Source organism: Topomyia yanbarensis, chromosome 3 (assembly GCF_030247195.1).
Source record: "Topomyia yanbarensis strain Yona2022 chromosome 3, ASM3024719v1, whole genome shotgun sequence".
Lineage (NCBI taxonomy): Eukaryota > Metazoa > Arthropoda > Insecta > Diptera > Culicidae > Topomyia > Topomyia yanbarensis.
In genome coordinates, this window is record NC_080672.1 from 5,465,605 (window position 1) to 5,489,349 (window position 23,745).

A 23,745-nucleotide genomic window follows, 5' to 3' on the forward strand; every position below is an offset into this window, starting at 1 on the left:
CTGATACACAACCATGCGCTGATAGGCCCCATGCAAAACTAACTCATACACCATTTCGTTAAAAATTTAATAACTTCTTTTAATAAAGCCGGATTGACTATCAGTCTTCAACAAAGTTGTATACAATTAAATTATCTATCTTATTTTCATTTACAGTGATGAGACGATGCATACAGTGCCACCTAGCGGTGAAAAAGCAGGCTAGTGGGTTTTCTCCATGTAAATTGCCGAAAAATCTCATACAAACTTCAGACACGTTGGCCCACTAACTAGACTTGTCCGATTTGCTTCAAACTCGGAACCAGTACTCCTGGTGGGACTAGCAATCGACTCAAGGGTTTTCAAAAGTTCATTATTTTTTTTGGGCGGTGTAGTCACACCCATATTGTCAAGTTCTACAATTCTTTTGACACTGAAAATGTCTTACTGCACTGTCTGGGGCTACGTGTCAATCTAAAAACTTAAATCTATCGGTGTCACGTTTTTGCGCCACTATTTTGAACACTATGGATGGATTACTGATTTATTCATTTCATTTTTATTTGTGTATTGTTTATGTATTTCAATGGTACTCTATTGAAAAAAGCAAAAATGAATAGATCTCGGAGGGGTCGAGCTAAGAGTAGTTGGTAAATCAATTGTACGCACCTGGGTTCGATTCCCAACCCCTCATATAGTATTATAGATTTTTCAAAGAGATTTTTCTAACCCGAAAAAAAGGCCCCAAGGTTGAAACCTCTCTAAACAAAATTAAAAAATGGATCTCGTGAAACGTGAAAAATATTGCACACAGCAAGAAAACGGGTGCAAGTTGTACTACAAGCATCCAGAAATTTTCACTCGACTCAACAGTGCGAGTGGGTTTGGATTGAGTTCAATACTGCATGGTGCGACGTCTGTGTGCTGCTTGTGAGTTTGCATTGGGCTGAGACAAATTAATTTATGTTTATGCTTGTGTGCACGTTGGGTTAACGTGTACGTAGGGTATGTACGTAGGGTATCGGGCACACACGTTTATATACTTACTTTGGATACACGTAATGAATTTTCTATAACTAAGGCTTCTTATATGTTTCTGTAGATATGTCTACAGCATTGGCAGATTTAATTGGGTTTGCGTCTACTGAAATGCGGCAGTGAGTGTGGTGGGTGAGTGGTTGTTTAAGTTATGTTAGAGCAGTTTCAGTATAGATTTTTGTTTTAAAAAGGTTAATCTAAAATGACATAAAAGTAATGGCATCAGCGGTGCAAATTTTCATTTTCAAATGCCAACTTTCAGCTCAATCAAACCCAATCATAATTCAAATTCAAAGCTTCCCTTAATCATTCACTTTCAAGTTGGCGGTATTTTCATAACGTCTTCATTTCAAATTGATGCTTTTTCATTCACCAACCAAAGTTGTCAACTGCTCTGTAGAGGCCAGTTTAGGTTAAATGTTGACATATTTTACGTTTTCAAGCTTACACGAACAGTAAGAAGTATGATCAGATTAGTTTTGCTTGTACAACCTAGTCAATATCCCAGTACAGAGGGTCAATGAAATAGAAAGTAAATGGAAAATGATTGAGCAGCTCGGCTGTTTGAATGAATGATACAATCGAAAAACTGCAGATTGAACATAGTAGCATATGATTTGAGATTTGTTCTTCCTTCAAGTTCAAAACAAAGACAAAGAGAAAACTAAAAAAAAATTTTTTTGCTGATTTTTGTATGGAAAAGGTCAAAAAACAAGATAAAGTAAACTTACTCTATTCATAGGGTTCTAGAGTGCCACGCACCAAACCTTCTTACCATTATTGGGCATAGTTTAGACAGTGAAAAAAGTGCCTGTTCGTGCATTTTGGTTTGCACCTTTCTTTCTTATACATGGTTGAGGTTGGCGTAAAAAAATGTAAAAATCTTCAATAACTTTTAAACGAATGAGTATTTTTACATGCAGTCTTCGGCAATATTATGTAGTTTTGATACTTACACATTTGTCTAGAACATAGTTTGCACGAAAAGTCACAATGAAAAAAGTTATGTTAAAAAAAACTAGATTGAAGGGGGTTGCCATAGAAAACGCCTTATAAATCGATAACCTTTAGTCCCACAAGCTCAAGTTTTTCTAAAAAATTTTTCACTATGAGCATTTCTAAAACTTTGTCGAAGACACCAACTTTCTACCTCGTCAGGATAAAAAGTTATTTTTTTTAGTTCGATCATAGTAAGCCATGCCTAATTTCAATTGTTATCAGATTGTGGGGAATATTCATACGAACAATTCCTCCAAAGACACCCTGTGAATATATTCGATGGTTTGGCCTCTAGTGAATTAAGTTCACGTTTTGCCTTTCTCATATAAAGAAAGGCTATGCAATCACTGTAAAAATCGACTTATTAACCGAGGCCCGGAGGGCCGAGTGTCATACACCATTCGATTCAGTTCGTCGAGATCGGCAAATATCTGTGTGTGTATGTGTGTGTGTATGTGTGTGTCATTTAAACTCACACAATTTTCTCAGAGATGACTGAACCGATTTTCTCAAACCAAGTCTGGATGGAAGGCAAAATATGCAGTTGAGTATTGCGTCGTCGCCCCTCCCCCCTCGCCTTGCCCTTACACCTCCCTCCTTCATCACTACCCTCCCCTTGGACCACCCTCACGCCCGCATTTCCTTCATCCACCCCGTATACCGAAATAAGATGAAGGATTTCTGACGCATCCCCCACTCCCACTCTACTAACCCCCCCCCTTCCCTCCACTTTCAAACCCATTCCACCAACATTTCAAAATATAATCACATGAAGATAACATTGAGCTCATGCTGATTAAGCTAATTAAATATTATTCTTTTGCCTTTCTCATATAGAAAGGTTATGCAATTGCTCTACAAACCGACTTTCTAACCGAGGCCCGGAGGGCCGAGTCTCATATAACATTCAACTCAGTTCGCCGAGATCGCAAAATATTTGTGTGTATGTATGTGTGTATGTATGTATGTATGTATGTATGTATATATGTATGTATGTATGTATGTATGTATGTGTGTATGTATGTATGTATGTATGTATGTATGTATGTATGTATGTATGTATGTATGTATGTATGTATGTATGTATGTATGTATGTATGTATGTATGTATGTATGTGTGTGTATGTGCGGATTTGTTAACAAAATGTACACATCGGTTTCTCGGAGATGGCTGAACCGATTTTTACAAACTAAGATTCAAATGAAAGGTATAATATTCCCATAGGTTGCTATTGAATTTCATTTTCAACCGACATCTTGTTCCGGATTACGAGTTGAAGAGTATGGTTACAAAACAAAATTTGTTGATTTGTTGACATCGGTTTCTCGGAATTTTCTGAACCGATTTTGACAAACTTGATTTTAAATGAAAGGTCCATCAGCTGCTGTTGAATTTTGTGTGGATCCGAGCTCTGGTTCCTGAATTACAGGGTGATACGTACGATCACGCAGCAAATCCCGATTCAAACGAATTCTGCGATGAATTTAAAAAAGTGATTTTTTTTCCAAAATGTAAACACAACTGTTGAAATTGTAGATCTAGGTCACCAACAGTCATTCAAAGTCTCTTTGGCCACACTGGCCACCATCGACGGATCCGGAAGCATCCAAATTCAGAATAACGGTTATATTGGTTTCTCGGAAATGGCTAGATCGATTTGATCAACTTAGTAGTAGCACTTAGAAGAATCTGATATCAGAATTTTTTTTACTAGAAGTTGCAGGTCATGAGCTATTTATAGCAGCGAAGAAAAGAATGAAACAAAACAAAATGCAATACAGCAGCAATAATGATGAGATTGCTTTTTGGTGGTTGGGTTTCAATCCAAGATTTAAAAAAAGCCAATTATTCTAATTTGAAGGGTAAAAAGGGTAGCATTTTCATAATACAGATTTTACATGTGGTAATTTGATCTTCATAGTTGCATGAAGCTATTTGAGCATGAAGAGTGCCTCGACCAAGATGGAACGATGCAGTAGATTTACCGTCCCCCATTCAAATTTTGTCTAAACTAGAATGAAATTCTTTGTATCAGTTCCAGTTCAACGTTCAACAAGGTACTTTTAATAAAAAATGATTGAAGAATAATAGAGATATATGCACGAGAAAATGATTAAATTTGATATGAATGACAAAAGGCTCTAGAACCCCACCTTCTCATATTCTAACAAAGATCGATTTCTGATTAGAAAAAGTGCACAAAATGCAAGATTTGAAACATAGAGTAGAATGGTTAAGAATAAGGATTTTTTTGGTCAAAATGCCCCAAAACTTCAGCTTCCTCTATTTTTTGGGAAACGCTGGCACTTTTAATACAATGCTAAGACTTTTTCTTTAAAAGAGGTATAAATTATAATTTTCCGAGTGCTACTTCAAAAGTTAAAGCTTTTAATATATTGGTTCCTCATATTTTCCCATAGCACCAATGACAAAAATTCAAGCAGTGGGTGGGGATCTAAAATTATCCAAATGGTGTTAAATTTGGCAGCTGAGTTTACTTTGACATTTGTTACAATTTGAAAAGGGGGGCCTTCGAGATTTTAAAAATGAGTGCTTTTTTGCAGTGCAATTTGTAAAAGATAGGCAATAAATTAGCACAAAAATCGACTTTTGTTGTAGGGGAGACCGGGGCTAGTTGACGGTGTTTTCAGTTTTCATTTTTTGCCGCTTTGATTTTGGTAGATCTTGCAAAATTGAACACGTTGTATGAAAGGGTAGACTGTTGGCAACATCTCTGAATTTGACGCGGAAAAGCCGCCAACTTACCCCAGCCTCGGGGTAAGTTGGCGGTATATTTAGGGTAAGTTGGCGGACTGCCAGAAAATAAGCAATCCAATGGAGATACAATTACATAAGTGGTCCATATAAAATGTGCCGATTGGCTTTTCAATAAAACTGTATAGTATTCGAAACTTTTCATTATATTTCAGTCTAAATATCCCGTCATTTTGACTTCGACGCGTACTCCATATTCAAAAGCAAATTTTCAAAATTCTTCAGGCGATTGGCTGAAATAATTGACCCCTGCATTGACGAGAGATACAAGAAAAAGTTTCTCTTACTTTGGAGTGAATCCCAGAAATAAAAATATATGATGACTATTTTGCATTATAAACAGTATCGCCAACTTGCCCCGTGTGCGTTACCGCCAACTTACCCCAACCACATATTTTATAAAAAAGAATTTAAAAAATTACTTTTGAGTATGAATAGGTATAATATCTATACGGATGCTGAAAGCTCTTTTCACGCACTATCGAAAAATATAATCGTTCGGGGAATAGATTGAAAACCACCTTAATTAACACAAAATTTTTAAAGTTAAGAAAATTTACAAAGTATGCTCAAAAACACAATATCGCCCACAGCTTCTACAAAACATAATGTTTCGCAACTAAAACGCATTGGATAATGCGTTTCACATTACTTGAGGTACACAATGAGAGACATCGCTTTATTTCTAATAGAAACGGAGAAAATGGGGTTCCGCCAACTTACCCCAACCGCCAACTAGCCCCGGGCTCCCCTAATCATAGTTTGAAATGTACCCTTAGACGAATATAACATTTTCATTGTTCAATTCGTGTGTGTGATGCGGCTCCACAAAGAGCTTCTACTTCCAAGGCATTTTTATACAACACAATCTGACTAACACTAAACAAATAATAAAACTTAACCCCTTAGTATCTGGCAAGTGAAATTCAAAGAAGTGCAAAAGTGAATTGAGTCTAATGAGCAGTAATTAGCCGTTAAAAAGGTCGCATGAAGGCCGTATCGGACACTATTTATCAATTGTTTTGTTTCTCTGATAGATGTTATTGTTTCTGTGCATATAGAATTGAAATTCTCTCACGCTGTTTGTGTTCCACATATATCCCGAGCAAACGGGTGTACTGATGGACACTTATATGTACTCATTATATATAATCTGTGGCACTTTTTGTTCACAATTTGATTCTAAGTACAACTCGGACATCTACATCATTGCCGAGATGAGAAAATGTGAGCCTACAGATGCTATGAGCAGCGAGTGTTTAGTCTTTTCCTCGGCCACCTTCTTAATTACACGTTCAGCCAGTGTAAGAAAAGAAAATTGTTCTGTGTACCTCATTCGCTCGCTTCATTGCGATGGGAGGCGGCTATTCCGATCAGCCAGTACAGGAAAATTCATTTTACTGCCAAAACTTCGTGAAGTTAGACCTCCGGTCGGTCGGTCAGTACTCTAAAGATCCCGATCAATAAGTTAATATATATAAAGTGTAAAAGTGATTCAGTGAATACTAATTTACAACATTCTATGGTTGTAGCTACCGAAATTTAGCACAGTGTTAATTGGTCAAATTTCACGGCGACAATAGCTTCGTGTGACACTTATAACAACCGGTGGCAGTTCCACAGACTGGTCGAAGTAGGCCGAGCGTCAGGAGGAGGTGTATTTCTCTTCTATTTGTCTTATGATTTCGCCGTCGTTTTTCGTGTGTATACAATTATACATTTACTGATGGCGCACTTGTTTGCAGACGCATAAGTTGTTATTCAGTTGTTGTGCTGATACCCAAACGGTCGTGACAACTTTTAAGATAGTGGATGGCCAGCAGAAGAGTTATTGTTGCGGGTTATTAATTGTTCACCAGCGGCAGTGTGTGGTGTAGTAGTAGATAACAAAAAGATATTTTAGTGTGGAGAGTGTGATATATTAATTAAAATTCCATAGAAGCTGTGTACATATGACTACGTAAACAGATAAGATCATGAACTTGAATTTAATGTCATTTTCATTTTCAAAACGGTACTGCTAGTACAAGGAATGAAAATGAAATTAAATGTAAAGGACATCAGTGAGAAGTGTAATAATTTGTGAATTATATTGGCGAAATACCCATTATAAAAATTAGTAACAAAGCCATGCGACAACTAAATTAGCCAACATCATGCCGATCCGTTTGGAAAAATAGGGGATCGACTGTCCTTCTCAGTGTTTAATCCAATCGGTCAACAAATCTACTGTTATGTTTAAAAAAAAGTTTTCATTCAATTAACTGCAACTCATTGTGGCGATTATCTAACTAACACAACAACAGAAGGCTACCAGCTTCGAAACGAAGATGAATAATTGCAAAATCATTGCCAATCAACATCATGCAAAACAGAAGAACAGAAAACAAACGAAAAAGGTTTAAATTAAAACTGAAAGATGTGAAAAATAGGCAACAAATAGTTCGTTGGCCGTTTGGATGATCGGAATCGGCCAGTGGTAACAGGTAACAGACCAGACCACCAGCAATGTTATGATGGAAGCAAAAGAAACATGACAAATGACAACACATTAAACTATTACAAAGTGAAATTGCTACAATTAACCCCGATTTTCGGATCGTCTGCCGGTTTGGACGAAGTTCTCGGTGTCTGCGAATTTAACTAGCTTAGTGAATGTTACCTGTACCCGTCAACTATTAAGCGCAAGCAGCTCAGCGAAACAATACAATGTCATAAGTGTTTTACAAATCAGCAGCGAGTGTCGTTGCTTAGTAAATGCCTACAACCAATTCCAATAGTGAATAGCGACGACAGTCATAAATCAGTCGAAGTATGTTGGTCAGGCGGAATTGTTTGGGTCAGATCGCGGCTTGCTGGAATGTTAAAAGCTTGTAGCTGGAAACGTTTGCCGGGTTTCAATTAATTAGAAACGCATTTGCTGAACCACATTAGACAGAAATATCGACAGGTTTCTTTTAAACCTTTTGCTAAACAAGTAAAGCTTCTAAATATTTTACCTGTTTACAATTCAATTAGCAAATCTGATGACAGGACAATAAATTCTTTGAAACAGGTGCTTAAAGTATAAACTGTGATAATAAAGCAAACGCATCCACATGCTCTGAATACAACGGAAAAGTGCTTTATACGGTGGTAAAGTTTTTATCCGCTAACGAAATGATAATAGAGTTATGTGAATTTAGCCAGAGGCTTCAGGAGTACCGGAAACTTCTGAAACGTTTGCAAGATGAGCAAGCATCATACCAAACAAAACGAGAGCGACTGAGGTGAGTAGTGTTTATTTTCATTTAATTTTTAACAATATCCATGTATATGTACAATCATAGGTAAGAGTTTATCTGATTCCTGGAAATCCGAATTGCCATGTTGCTGTACCACCTTACCAACATGCTCTATTATCCATTACCTATGTAGGAGCAGAGGTATCGTCGGTGCCTTCAGATAGCAATCCTAATTGTTGCACGCGAATTGCATTTTTCTCAGCGCATAATAAATTCCAATAGCGTTATGGTTTGAATAGAGGTGTGCGCCGATGCATTTTTAATCGGCGGCGGCGTAAGCGACATATTTGGCCGGCGGCGGCAGCGTTGGCGGCGTCACGCCGTTGGACCCTATCGGCGGCGGCGCGCCGGCGTGTGTCGGCGTAACAAATATTGACACCTTTGTAACTAAAAAAAATCTTGGCAGTACAATTCCTTTCCCAAATTTTCGGGTTCTATTGTATGAGGCACATACAAACAGACGTTACAGTTTGAAGAAAATTCTAAAAAAATCATCGCCCACAATGTACTAGCGACATCTGTTGAAAACATTGCACAAAATGTAATTCTCGCAACCACATCAAACTTTTTTAACTGATGCTCTAATAGTGCCCACCCTGCTTGCGAAATGCAAGATAATAAATGAAAGGTGGAACAATTTTTACAGTAGTAAAATTTGAAGAACGAAATAGAAAAATTGTCGATGTCGCATACTACGACTTCGCCTGAAATAATGATTGCAATTGACAAATTTGAAGAATGCAGAGTAACGACTGTATTTCAATGACCCATAATAATTATTTATTGTTCTATATTTGGGAAATTAAGCAACGGTAAAGCAGTTTTTGTTTTGTTTGAGGAAATTAATTCTTGTTGTCGTTTCATTGTTTTTTGTTTCAATTTAGTCTTCTTTACCGTCGCTCCCGCAGATACCAGGTACCCTAACAGGAGGCGTTATTAATGGCATTACTGCGCAGAAATATCGCTTTAAATTATCGTGTAAGGACACCTTTCAAGGTAGACACATCCCAGTTAAGCTCAGCCGGAAATGAACCGGAATCCTGGCTGGTTCCAGTTCGTATTCCTGCTACAGTGACACATCCGATTCTAATTAGAATCGGTTGTGCCACTGGATCCCGTGTACGAACTGGAACAAGCCAGATTTCCAGTTCAATTTCGGCTGAACTTTGCTGGGATTACTTCATTTTACAGGCTGGCGTTTACTTTTACTTCTTGTAAGTACCAAATGTCCGCGATGATAAGGCATATTCGATTCCATCGCACTACATTTTCTTTCAACGTAAGATTTGCTTATATCATGAATGCAAAGTATGCTCGATGTGCTGGAATCATACAGATCTGCACCCTGACGAAACCTAAATATACAGTTATTATCATTCATAATAATTCCACGACTTGATGTTTTAGCTCCTGTTGGGTTGAAGCTGATCATTAAACAAGTCTGATTGAAAATGGTCTGAGCGTATCTCTAGTTTTCGTTGCACCTGCACACCGCCAATTTCTCCAGCAGTTCCGGGGATCTTCAAATTCTAATCCATTGCATACATCTATTCAGATTCGATACACCGAATCAATTAATTTACTAACATCCTATTATGTGCTTACTCAGAGATCGGCATCGTGTTGTAACTTAAGAAATGGTTGTGAACCACTCCCGCCTTGCTCACTTCGACAAGAATGAGTTTCACATTTTCAGCCCATTTTTTTTCTTTGCATGAGATTAAAAAGACGGTAACGTTTTCGGATGGGTGCAGAAACTAAGTAACCAGGCATTGCATTTATCGCTCATATGAGTAAATGCGCCCGGATAGTTTGCTACTGCGACAATAAAAACTCACATTTTCACACGAAAAGTTATTGGCACTCACACAACTTCTCCGGATAAATACAACGTGTTATTTCTCCGGATAAATAAAACAGCCGGAGAATGAGTGAATGAGTTTATCACGGTATCCTTTTGGCGTTCCCTGCTTTGCTGTCGTTATTCCAAAACACGATAAAACAAGTCCATCATACTTCTTTGCCGCTTTTCTTTGTAATTAAGTGTATTTTTTGAAGTTTTTATTGATTTCCACGAAATTAAAATTTTATCACCTTCTCCGGTGAGAAGGAAAAAGTCAAATAAATTTTATCCGGAAAATCATTCTCACGCTATTTGTGGAGACGGAGAATTTTGCGACTCATCTTATCTCGGAAAAGTTGGACATCGGATAAGCTACTTCTCGCGTGAGTGAGAGAGAATTACAACCCCTGTAAGTAACGCATTTAGCTCTGTGTCAAAATCTTTTCACTAACGCCACGCTCGCTGATATTGCGCATTTTTGTAATTTAAATCGACCGTTTTACCTACGAGTGATGAAAATTAATCTCGTGTTACGTCCTCTTTGTCTGTGATACCGGGCTGATGCAACTGCCACTGAAAATCTTTCTTGAGTGGGGCTAGATGACACGATTAATAATTTATGCGACCAGAAATCTTACCCTCTGCATCGCCACATCAGTGCACCAACGTCGCTAAAAGTCAAGATCACTCTGCCCAACTATTCTTCAAGAAAAAAATTTCAAAATAGGTCACGATTCAATCAATGATAAATAAACCTGGTATTGAAAATAATTTTTGTGTTTTTACAAAACTAGTTCACGCAAAAAAAAGATTCCATTATACTCAAATGTTTAGTAGGTGGTTGTACCTGAATATGTTTAATATTTTTATGATTCTAGTTCATAACTTGATGATACATTGATTTATATTAGCTTTATTGACTGAAAAAGTAAAGAATTGTGCAACGATTTTCGTAAATTCTCGTCGTGTTATCGTGATATTTTAGTCTTGAGCTTACCGTCGGATTTTTTACACACAGTCACGTGTCTTATAGTTTTCTTAATTATTTCACGGACATGAATTGTGGCTAGGTAATGTATTTTTGGTGCTTAGCGCAGTTTCATTTAATTTCGAAAATTACACTGAATCTTAACAAAAGAATAACAGGGTTACAGGCAGGGATGCCATTATGCCAGATTTATCTGGCACAGCCAGAGGTTTTGGCAGCTTCCAGACAAAAAGACAAATCTCTCATTCTGTCAGATTTTTAAGTTTTGGAAGCGGATACATACACATTTTGGAAATTTGGGTAAACATGTCCCAAATTTTACAAAAATCGATTGATGCACATTCTACGAAAACTAAAATATATGCCAAATTTCGATGACTATGAGGTCGCTGTCAAGTGCCAGATTTTGCCAGACATTTTTAATTGAACTGCCAGATTTTCTTTGAAAAATAGTGGCAACCCTGGTTACAGGTGCTAGTAGTTTCCTTGTAATACTCGCGCCTATGAGACTGGTTGCTAGCAGTTGTACACAATAGCTCACATAGAAATTTCAAAACCAAAGAGTAGAGCGTATAATCCATGAATAATAGTCTGAATTCTTTGTAATTGTTTACGTAAGTATATTAAGATTATGTGAAAGATTTATTACTTTATGAACTATGTCATGAACAGTTTCACGAGCTCGACTGGTGAATCGTGTCTAACATATAAGGAATCAACTATATCTTTAAAGTGGATTTTTTTTTAATTTGTGGACCATTTCACGAATGGTGAATTGTAACTTATATGCTCGCAATCATAACCAGTTGACAAAGCAAGAATGGATCCATGAATTATATTCCGAGTGTCATGTAATGATTTTCGAGAAAATATCAAGACTTTGTTAACTTAGTGATCTAATTCACAACCACATATACCAAATAAAGATAAATATGTGATAAATCATGAATCAGTTAACGTCGTATATTCGGACCATAGACAATGTTCATAGATTTGTGGATAAAATTATGAGCTAATGATTTTCGAGTTCGCGAATTGTCGGCGTGAGAAAAAAGCATCGGCGGCGCGCCGCCGGTCTACCTTTCGGCGTCGGCGTTTGTTGAAATTTACCGGCGGCGGCGGCGTGGCGCGGCGGCGCACAGGTCTAGGTTTGAAATGATATTGTTTACTGTTTGTGGTCTGCTGTGATGATGAATCCGTCTTTTATGGAATTTTTAACGCCACAGTTGCTATATTAGCCTTGGATTTCCTGAAATGACAAGTAATAGTTTTTTTTGTTAGCAAGATCGTCTCATTATGATATCATTTACAAGTGATCGTATGATTTCTCTTTTGTTTTGTTTTTATTATTGTACTGTTTTTGAATACATAATTGCCATACGATGTAAGATCAGTGGCGGATCCAAGGGGAGGGTCCTGGGGGTTCGGATCGCCTCCGAAATATTTTTACTTCTTGAAATTTTTTAAATTAGTTTTCAAGTTTCAAACTCAAATTCATTCCAAACCAAATTTGACCAACGATACTTATTTAAAATAAAAATTTCCGACCCCTCCCGAATTTTTTTTCTGAATCCGCCTCTGCGTAAGCTACACGGTTTCGTTGATTAGAATTATCATCCCACAGATAAACTAAGCCCAGAATCTCTAATTTCTCGAATAATTTTTAGTTCTAAAGATCCCTTCATCGCAAGTCATCAGAGAAAAATACACCTAACTTGGAAATGGTTAATTTTCCAACTAGTCGATCCAATCACAATTAAATGTTTTTAGGATTCTGACCAATTCGATGTTACTGGCAACGCTGCATATACTATAGTGAAAATCACAAGCAAATCAAACTCAATTTTTCCACGGCATTGATGTGACATTATTTTAATCCATCCATTCTCTCCTACCCATATTTACCATTATATTCAAAGTAAGAAATAACTGTTCCATACATCGTATGTGACAATTCGTTTCGATTCAATGAAATTGAAACAACGTCCACTGATTTGCCACGATGAGAGCTGAAATTGCCTCGATGAATGGCCTATAAAACCTAATGAACATGAATATATTTGTAATCACCGCCGATAATAATTATTTAAGGTCTTGAACAATGATCGTTCTCAGTTAGATCAAACCAAAGCGTTGGTACTACATTCCGTTGCGGAACTTAACTCTCTCTATCGGAAAACTTCGCAGCCGATACTTAGTGTACGATCCTACTGATCACGAAAACTCTCGAAGAGATCACCAAATGATATAAAAGTTGCAATATACAATCGTTCGGATATTACATTAGCAACGCAATAAGTCGTTTGTGTAAACACATTTCCGGTGATTTAGAAACAATATTTCGTGTTTTCTATGTACCAAAGCGTAGATCATAAAATCTTAGTAAATAGTAGCGAAAACTGTTGTACTTTAGCCGTACAAAAAGTACAGTTCCAGCGGTCATTGAATGGTGCGTTGCGTTGTAACGATGATTTTGGCGGATTGCTCGCTAACTTTGTCATGTTTGATTGGTGATTACCTAATAAGAGTTGCTTGGGAAATGGTAAGTAGGAATTCACACCAATCCGACCCATATTAAAATCTCAAGAGCATGATAGCCATCCTTGCCGATCGCCCCCATCTCAATCGTTCACGAGGGAGGATAAACGATAAGGTAGACGGGAAGTGTTGATGCCCTAATTAACGGAAGGACGATGATTCATCAGACTCTTCCATAGGTGTCGCAAAGTCGGTGGTTTGGAAGGGTATAAGGTATAGGATTCGCTCTACGCAAGCGATGCGGCCCGTACAGCATAATTTATTATGTAGTTGTGCAGTTTTTGAGTTTTTAAAACTCTGGGTAGCCGACTACCGAGAGTATCTCTAAACAAAGGCAATTTGAGCTCCAAACAGCCGTCCCTAGGAGTATTACCTAGATAAGCTAATCTGCATAATTGACAGATTTCATTTCTTCTCTACGATTCATTGGGTTGAAAATCATCATGATATATAGACAAATAGCTATGATAGTTCGAAATGTTATAAATCAAGGAACACCTTTTTATATTTTTCATATCGGATTGTTTGTAACATCTTACCATCGATAATAACGCACATTTGAAGGGAACTACAAGCTGTTGATAATCTGATGCAGGGGCTTGATAGCAATAACGGAGCTTGAAATTAGATTCATGCCAGGTGAATTTTCAGATCTCAGATCAACTATTCATTTTTACGGTAGTGTTTTCACACTCATAGTAGTACTCAGTCTAAGAACCAATTGCCATCAGTGGACTTAGACTCATGTGGAGGCATGAGATAGGAAACTTGTGAGAATTATGTTATTGCACCGTTCGACGACCAAATCCAGCGATAATTGAATGATATCCCATAAACTCAAATATGTTTCATTTCCTGTGAATCTGTATATCGTGAAACGAGAATTATATGGGATTGTGCATCCGGCACGTTTACTATATACGATATATCTAACTGACTGACTTCTCAGTTTTAGCAATTAATTTTCTAGTAATCCCACAAAAAAGCAACATGAGACTGTTACTAATTACGGTAATCGAGGGATGTTACATTGCTGCGTGGTACATACAGTGAAGACCCGATTTTATCAGCCCCCGATTTTGCCTACCCCCGAATTTATCAGCATTTTGACCCAATTTTGCCAGCCTCATATGCAAAGTGATAGTTGGTAGTTTTATAGGATCTAGCAGACGAACCAAGTTGATTTCGAGTAATTTCTCAATTCGCAACATATAAGCCCTTAAGTATACCAATTAATTTAGGAAGCCCTTTTAACATAAACTATCGCACGAATAGGAATGGGTTCATCAAAATGTTGGAAGAAGTCGATAAAATAACCCCTTAAAAACTACCAAAAAATTGGTGTGGTTCGATGCAATTGAAAGAAAATATCCTCAGATAATGGGATGGACCTATTAATGTAAGACACAGTGAATAATAAATACAGTAAAGAGTTTTTACTACACACAGTTTTTATCAGCCTCATGGTGTGTTTTAAGCTGACATTGACTAAACAGGACATATTTCTTTCCTTCTTTATAATAAACTGAAGTTGTTAAAATATTCTTCCCTTTCCTTGATCTAGTCTGATAGCTATTTCTGATTACATAATATAAATTTCTCTTAAAAGGGCCTTCTAGAGCAAATTTAAAAAAATGAATTTCTTTTTGCCATATTTGCACCTTGGAGGTAAGAAAAATATGCTCAAGAAAGGGTTTACTCAAAATCAGCCTTGTTCGTCTGCTAGAGACCATCAAACATTATTTCACATGAGACTGACAAAATCGGGAGCTAATCAGCTGGGATCTTCACTGTATTGTAATAAATAGCCAGTATTCGAAGAAGTTTCTTGTGGACGAGTGTAGAACGATTTTGTTTCTACTTACTTAGGGTCAGCGGAGTAGCTAGAAATTCGATTGGGTGGTATAATCTTCAAATGACATATTTCCGAATTAATTTAATATTTGAAGTTTTAAAATTATGGAGAATTAATTTTTCAAAAAATAGTAACATGGTTCGTTTCTTTAGCGAATTTGTTGAGACTATCATTTAAAACAACTTTATTTGTAGGAATGAATTCTACATGTAGGGAGTATATCGAGTTTTAAAATGATATTTACGAAATGTTCCTTAATCTATTTTTTAACTTAAACAACTTTTTATTGCGAGCTTCACAAACTCAAGCTTTGGATAAAATGTAAAATTTATTGTTTATAAATAGTAGAAGATCATACACAGTACAATCATAATAATTTATTTTAAAGGTACAAATAGACTAAAATATGTTGATACCCCTGAACACACGGAGCCTTCATGTCTTCAACAAAGTGGTTTGTAATAGCAATCCCCAAAATTTGCTCAAGACATTAAGTCTCGAACTAGATTTGTTTGAAGAGTAAATTCTCCATAAATACTTCTTAGATGATATAATGCCAAATTTATTTTATCAGATGACGTTTAACGTTTGTAAAATTCATCAAAGATACGAAACCTCCGGAATTGGCGGTTGTAAAATGATGTAATCTTGACCTTAACCCATTCACGCCCATGTTGTTTGTGGACAACAACGTTTTTAAACAGCTATAACTATAAGATTTGCTCACAAAAACAAGTAAGGCTAATAAATGTGACTATTGTCTTTCATTTGAGTACTACCAGTTACAAGGATCAGCTCTAGAACTGAAGTTATTACAGTTAGTCTGATTGCATTCCATAGGAGCAGTGCTGCCAGGGACAGTTTACGTTGACGACGAAAAATGATCTTCGTTATGTTGCAATATTATTGAAAACTGACAAAACTTATCAATTTAGAGTGCCTTTGGCTACGTTTTCCACACAAGTGGACTATTGTAAATATTCTAGGAGAATTGTATTGAGCATTGGAAGGTAAAAATTGAGCAGCTTCTAGCACTGCGAGGGAAGCACCTATCTTTATGAAAAATGGCTTTTCGTGTTTCTTGACCCCACCGTTTCCAAGTAAAAATAGTTTTAAAATCCTACATGCACTAGAAAAAAGTTAGGTATGAAAGGGTTAAATTACTGTTTGCGAACATTTATTTTACCTATTCATATAATTGGTAACACATCAAAAATTAAAAGCTCATCAAAATTGAGAGTCTGCGAGAGTCGAACGGAAAACGCCATTTTTTATAAGTTTTACTCTACTTTCGGAAAGTGTTATTCTCGTTGTTAATCATATTACGTTTTCGTCTCAACTCTACAACTGTACTCTACTCTTTCGAAAATAAAGACATGTTCAGCAAATGTTGAATGCTGTGTTTCCAACTTCGCTTCCTATTAAAACGACCCTAATCCATAATACAGTACATCCATTCAAAAGTGAGCTCACTATGATAGGAAATCTTAGGATTATGATTGATTTCAGAACTCTGGAATGAGTGTCTATTGGAATGTTTTCAGGCAGGTATTTGAGATTATAATATTGAATGAAGTCAGTCAGCATCAATGAATTATTCTTATCAATTCAATTATTTTTTTGGGTGGGTGGCAAGGGGTGGGGTTGAATCCTGAAGCCTTCTCTTGGCTACGCCGTTGCTTGGAGTTATTTATATAGCTTTTCATTTTCTAAGATGTGTTTCAGATCGATCCGATGTTTGTATCTTAGCCATCAGATTCGCACAAATGAAAATTTTTGCATCGATAAGTGATCAAGTTCCATGTAGACAACTTGGAATTGTTCGGCGGTTATTTCTAGCGATTGTAGATAGAAAAAGGAAATTCGTTTTAGCGAAATAAAATTTGGCTAATTTAAATGGATTATTACTATATTGAACAATAAATACGCGACAAAGGGTAATCCACAAACAACAAGCTATAACTTTTAAAGTATTCAAAATAGATATTTGATGTCTTCAGTAAAGTTATTCGCAAAAGTAAGAGCTACAAATTTGCTGAAGACATCGTTTCAATATAAGAAAAATTATGAAAATATCTCACTCGTAGGTGGATTAATCAGCATAAAGATAATACCAAAGGAAAGGCCATATTACATCCATTAAATTCTCCGAAGATACTATTGACCTAAAATTAGCCGTTTTGGCGTTAAAAATACATTGCCTGCTTTTGGTCTTATTTGTGGCTATGGGACATGATAAAAATCTTTCGTCCATTTCGTTCGAAAGGTATTCGTATAAGCTGTACAATCAGGAATCAGAATATATTGGCTTAAATGGCACAAATTAATAGCGTTCTGTTTGGGTGATAGGCCTTTCATTTAAAATTGGTTTGGATAAGATCGGTTCAGCCATTGCTGAGAAACACGAATGAGAGCCTGTCCGTTACATACACACACAGATATTGTCCCAAATCGTCGAGCTGAGTCGATTGGTATATAAGACTCGGCTTCGGAAAAAATCTTGAAAGTTTGAGCGAATTCTATATATTTCTTTTATAAGAAATGTAAAAAAGGTTTTTTCTATTCTAGTATGGATATTCAAAAGTAATTATAAAAAATTCCAATGAAAAATTTCCACAATCATTTTCAAATGATTTCGTGGTTTTTTTTGCAAAAACACGCGATTAATTATTTACACAAAATCGGTCAAGTTTAGATCAATAATGTCTCCTGAAGATTTTATCAGTATTTCAAGACCTTTCCTCTGGTTTAGTACATTCAGTGAATAATCTCCCTAAAGTGAGTTATTTTTCTTATTTTTTTTAAATGTATAGATAATGAAATCATATGTACTGCAATGTTGTAGAGCTACTTTTTGCGAATAATTTTGCTTAAGAGTTCAAATCTGCATCTTCAATACTTGTGATGTTATAGTGCCTTGTTTGTGGATGACCCCTTAAAATCATTTTTTTTTAAATATAACTTTTTTGGTATCGTACCTATGAATTTAGAATGTTCTACAAAGTTATTTCTGTTAATGCTACCCGCAGCTCTTTAGTTGCGCAACGTTTTGTTCTAACTCTTCTATTTTAAAAGTTATTGAGCAATTTTTGGAAAAGATAGTGCTATTTTCAATAGCAATAACTTTTATACGGACAAAAACGGGCAACCAGCTATAGTTATAAACATTAGTACGATAAATAAACTACAAAATCCAATTTATTGCATTTGTCTACTGTTGTCTTCGGTGCTGTTATGGACGGTTTAGGAAGTGCTTTCCGCTGCCTAGTATGCATTTTCATTAAGTGGAATTGTTCATCTGTTCCTCGCTGGCCTAGATCACTTATGGCGAATCATAAATTATTGAAATGTATTGTCCACTATCGATAATTCCGGAAGTCCCAGGGTTCCGGACAAATTCCAGATCTTAGTCTCAAATGGAAGGTATAATATGAAGTTCGGCGTTGAAACCTCCATCTGCCCCTCCACCTCCTACCTCTCAACCCCCCCCCCCCTCTCAGACCAACCTCCCACATGCATGCCCTTCATCCACCCCGTGTACTAAAATAAATTATATGATTGCCGGCGCATCCTCCCCCTTCCACTAATTATATCCCTTCCCTTGTCCACCATGAAGTTAAAATAAAGACAACATTGAACTCACGCTGATTAAGCTATATAAATATTATATTTTTGTTTGTTTCAAGTGTGTCCGTATCTACATGTTGCTTATCAGGTTCGTGACAGTCGTGCACTTATATATGCTTATCAAGTGTAATAAGAATGTAATAGACATTTCTACAATGTTATATTGTCATTAAATCATAGCTTGGATAAATGAGAAAGGCACAATTGCACCACTAGGTGGATTAAAACAGATTTTTTCCAGAGAAAAAGCTTTGTCACCGAGTCGTTTGTCGATATATTCCATAGAAAAATTACAAATGTTATTGAAATGATAAATTCTAATGTACGAAAGTTTTGATAAATTCGCTTCACGCATAGTCTTAAAAAAATAATCCAAAAATTTTTTTTTTTTTTACATAAACCGTTACCCCATCAACCCTTCCCCCCCCCTTAAGTCCGACATAGCGGCAGCGCTGTCGGACGCCACATAACTTGGAGCGATATGACGTAGGCACATTTCGAGACAACTTTATTTATTTATTTCATATATACTCCAGTAACACCAATTTGAAGAATAATAAACTGATTAGTTTTGGTTTTCTTGCCGCCTAAATATAAATATAGGTAATTAGTAGTGAACAGACTTTTTGCTTTATTTAAATATGCAGCGAAAAAGATAACGCAAAAATCACCCTTCATTGAAAACTGATCATTGTTTCAAATCTTGTGTTCAGCTTCAACTACTCTATTTGATTTTTTCTGTAATTTATTGTCCTTCGGCCTAATGTCCATTCTGCCTAATGTTGACACCTGCAAATAACACAAAAACGACAAAATCAATTTTTTATTCCCCAAAAATGATAACCTACCCTTAACATTCACTGACAACATGTAACATGCACATTAACTACTTTTACTTTTACTCTGTCGCCGGCAATGTTCAACCTGTAGGCCGCAAACTTTTCAGTTGAATTGGTATCGTGAATCTTGGAATTGGAAAGCCTCATAAACGCATGCGATTCGTTTACCGGCAGGTACCGGTCCCGAATTGGGAAACCCTCTAGATGAGTTTTATCCATGGATACATTCACTAACCCACTATCTGCTATAGTGCTCATTTGGAGAGGTTTGCAAAATCTGACAGACCTGACCGAAATTTTGCAGTTATGCTACTCTCTCTCTAACCCTCTTAAAATTAAAAGTGTTAAGTTAATAGCAAAACTTGCATAATCGCTCTCAAGTCTATACCTAACTGAAACCGCAAGATTCAAATCAATATAATTCGATTGTGTAATGGACAAGGTGGCACACACCGGTTTCCTTAATCATTTGGCGTGACCTCCCTACGGGTCCCATATAACTGGTTACAGCCACCAATAGTCGTCACCAGAGAGGGAAAAGGCGCTGTGCGAAATGAGATAGGCCATTGCCGTGCCGCATCTGTTGCGTGTCGGAAATTATGCTGTTTTAATACGTTTTATTCGAAGCTATTGGCGGACATGCAAAATTGGTTGTCGCAGCCATAGTTTCAGTCGTACCTTGGTGGCGGCAGTGGCTTTGGCGGTGAATTTCTTCGATTAAAGTACAAAATGTTTACATTTTAGTGAGGTCCAAAAAGTTTAGAAATATCAGAGCAATTTATATTTTTGTGATTGGAAGGTGGTACTTTAAACACATTTCATTGAATGACAACCGGCGTCATAATCGTGCTGGTGTCCTCCAGCTTGAAGCGCTCGTAAACTTTATCACGCCTAACGTATATTGCTCAAATTTTTTTGTATTTATCTGCGGGAGTGTGTTGGTCAGTGTAAACATTCTACTATGAGTTAATTAGCTGGTACGTGAGAATCACAGGACTGAACACATCCGTTTCGCGAAGTAGAGCGGTCTGAGTTCAAACTAGATGGCTACGAGTACATTATACGAGAAAACCAAGTTCTACTCTGAAATATCTGTAAAAGTAACTGAACGAGAGCAAGTAAAGTGTTTGTGTAGCTGCACATGTGACAAATGCCGATGGAAGCGCAAAGTGGTGAATTCCAGTCAGATAGATAAGAGCCAACAATTCGTACGGCATTCCATATCTCTTAACGATTTTTGAACGAAAACCTGCAAAATTGGTGTACTTATCAAACCGATCAGTTGCAGTTCGGGTGGATTTGATTTCGGGACGATACTATTCCGTTTGTGTCGATTGTCTATTATGGGAAAAAATCGCCCTAGCAGGATATGCCAATTAGTAGCTTCATTGACAACCTCAGACGGTGAAAATTATTGGTGTAGTGATTAGTAACTGCTGTGAGTGTCAAATCTGGGAGTGAAGACCAGTGTTCTTGTGAATTTTAAATAATAGTACGAGGAATAATTTTCATTTTTTTGTAGTTACATCGTAATTCAATTTAATGAATTAGTATGAAGTATAAAGATACAGACATTGATCGTTCCAGTTCAAACCCTATTTCAAAGCTGTTGAAATTAATCACGAAAAATTTAGCTACCTCTGGGCCCGTGTGAATCGTTATATTGTATATTTTTAAATTCTAAATTCTAAAAACAAAATTTTAACATCTATGAATGAAAATCGGCCTACACTACCAATCGAGGATTAAAAATACGGTGGATATCATCGCAATTGATTCTTATCAAAATCGAACTAGTCTTATCACTAAATTTACCAAAACAATTAGACTCTGATTCGTGTTTCCGTCGATAAAAATATCCAAATAACATTCAATTTAATTTCTGACCTGCTAAGCTAATCTGATCAACCGGTAACATCATACTTATTTCAATTCAAATTCCATGGAATGTGCGTATCCACGGAATAATGAATACAGTGGAAGAGATACCAATGCAAACAACGCTAATCAATTGTCACGTCCCCATCCAACACATATTTTGTTTATCAACCTTTCTGCACAAGTGAAAGTTATTGGTTGACAAAAACAATATTTGAGTTCCCCTCAACCAAAGAATAACATATCCTTTAATTACTTAGTGATTGGTAGAACTCTGAAATTGTGTTTGAGCTGCGAAACAGTCAATCCAATATAGTGAAAGTTCTTCATCTGACATCCACGTCCTCCAGTAAGCCAACGTCATGTTCAACGAATTCAAGTTCACTCCGGGAGTCGGCCTCTCAATATTGATCGGAGCGGTTGGCAGTATATATTTACTCGTACAAAGTCATCGGTACATCAGGTAACTCTAAATAAGCGGATTTTGATATTAAATAATGCCATCACAGAGATGGGAAAATCATATCACCTGTTGTCTTACTAGTGTAAATAGTCGTATTGTAAATTATGCTAATCACTGGCTCATGTGACCCAGATAAGCCAACTCGAGGCCAGAAATGAGCGACACGGTGGGCATCGTATATAAGGGTTGAAAAATAATAACTGCAATGGGATTACAGATATGATCGCACATGTTGAAAAATGTATTGATTTTATTTTTGAATTTAGTGCTTTGTTGGTCTAAAAGAGAATGGTTCTAATAAATCTTTTAATTGTCTTTTTTAAGGACCACCAACTTGACATTGCAAGTGACCATCTATTAGTATATAGTTATATACACGGAAAATGTTCCCAAAATCGTGAATAAAGTGCCATGAATCATGGCTTTTATAATTATGTTATTTCCCTTCAGTAACGCATAACGCTTTCATTAGTGGAAATATTTTCTTTTGTTTTGTGAACTTCAGTCACGGTTTCCGCCAAGAACTAGTTCACAACTTTATGAACATTAAATGAATTAAACCAAAGGTTGACTCATGAATTTTTCATAGTTATAGGAACAGTAGTCCACAAAATCAAAACATTCTGACTTTTTTCATGAACTATTTCACGAAATTTTATTCATGTATCCATTCAATCCTCGTGAACTAATTCATGAATCACGAAATCATAAAATAATATGTTTTCGAGAACTGGTTCATGATTCCTAGTACATGATTTACGATCTATCTATTATCTATTTGCGTGCTTGTGATATTTAGACGATATCCCAAATCATTTACAATTTCATGCAACATGGTAATGAAATTTTTACGTGAACTCTTTCACAAAATTTGGAGTATTATTCATGGAATCATTTTTTTTCTATGCACTTTTTCATGAAATACCCAGCTGCTAGCGATCGGTAAGAGGTACGAGTAGTAGATATAAAAAAAAACTATTAGAACCTCGAATATCGTTATTCATTTGATAAGGTTCATTGTGATATCCAAACAGAAAACGAAAACTGCACTGAGAACCCCAAATAGTGTGCGTGATATAGTTCACAGAACCAGTTATCGCAAACGAGTCTTATTTTAATGATCCAGTTCATATTGTCACTTTATTCCGAGTAAAAAAACCGTTAGTAACGAAAAAATAATAGATCACGATAGTACGAAGAGAGTTTACAAATACCATGATAAAATACTGATATCGTGAACATTAGTTACATTGCTCTTCGAATGTAAGCTCTAAAATAGAATATAAAAACAGAACAGAATAAACAGAAATTACAAAAATCGTGACTAAGATTCTGAAATCACGAACACAAATCACACAACTAGTGACAAAAATATTTAAAATCGTGACGAAGATCCTGAAATCATGAACATGAATTGCTCTATTCATGACTAAAATATCACGATAACATGAACAGAAGTTACAAAAATCGCGATTAAGACCCTGAAATCATGAACACAAATCACACAACTCGTGACAAAAATCATGAACATGAATTGCTCTATTCATGACTAAAATATCACGATAACATGAACAGAAGTTACAAAAATCGCGATTAAGACCCTGAAATCATGAACACAAATCACACAACTGGTGATAA

At 36.4% G+C, this 23,745-nt stretch overlaps 1 protein-coding gene across 7 annotated transcripts in view; it reads left to right on the forward strand.

Annotated features, from left to right (window-relative positions):
* Window positions 1–6,117: 6,117 nt before the first annotated feature.
* The window catches only part of LOC131691876 (uncharacterized), a 129,750-nt gene continuing 112,122 nt past the window's right edge, over window positions 6,118–23,745 (forward strand). Inside the window, exons 1-2 of one of the 7 annotated variants that reach the window (XM_058978554.1) lie at window positions 6,118–6,230; window positions 7,811–8,061. In XM_058978554.1, coding sequence (XP_058834537.1) covers window positions 7,952–8,061 — 110 coding nt within the window. In that variant the 5' untranslated portion in view covers window positions 6,118–6,230; window positions 7,811–7,951. Of the gene's footprint in view, window positions 6,231–6,951; window positions 8,062–21,923; window positions 22,108–23,745 lie in introns of those variants that run through there. The other 6 variants (XM_058978557.1, XM_058978558.1, XM_058978553.1 and 3 more) reach the window with 6 other exon arrangements.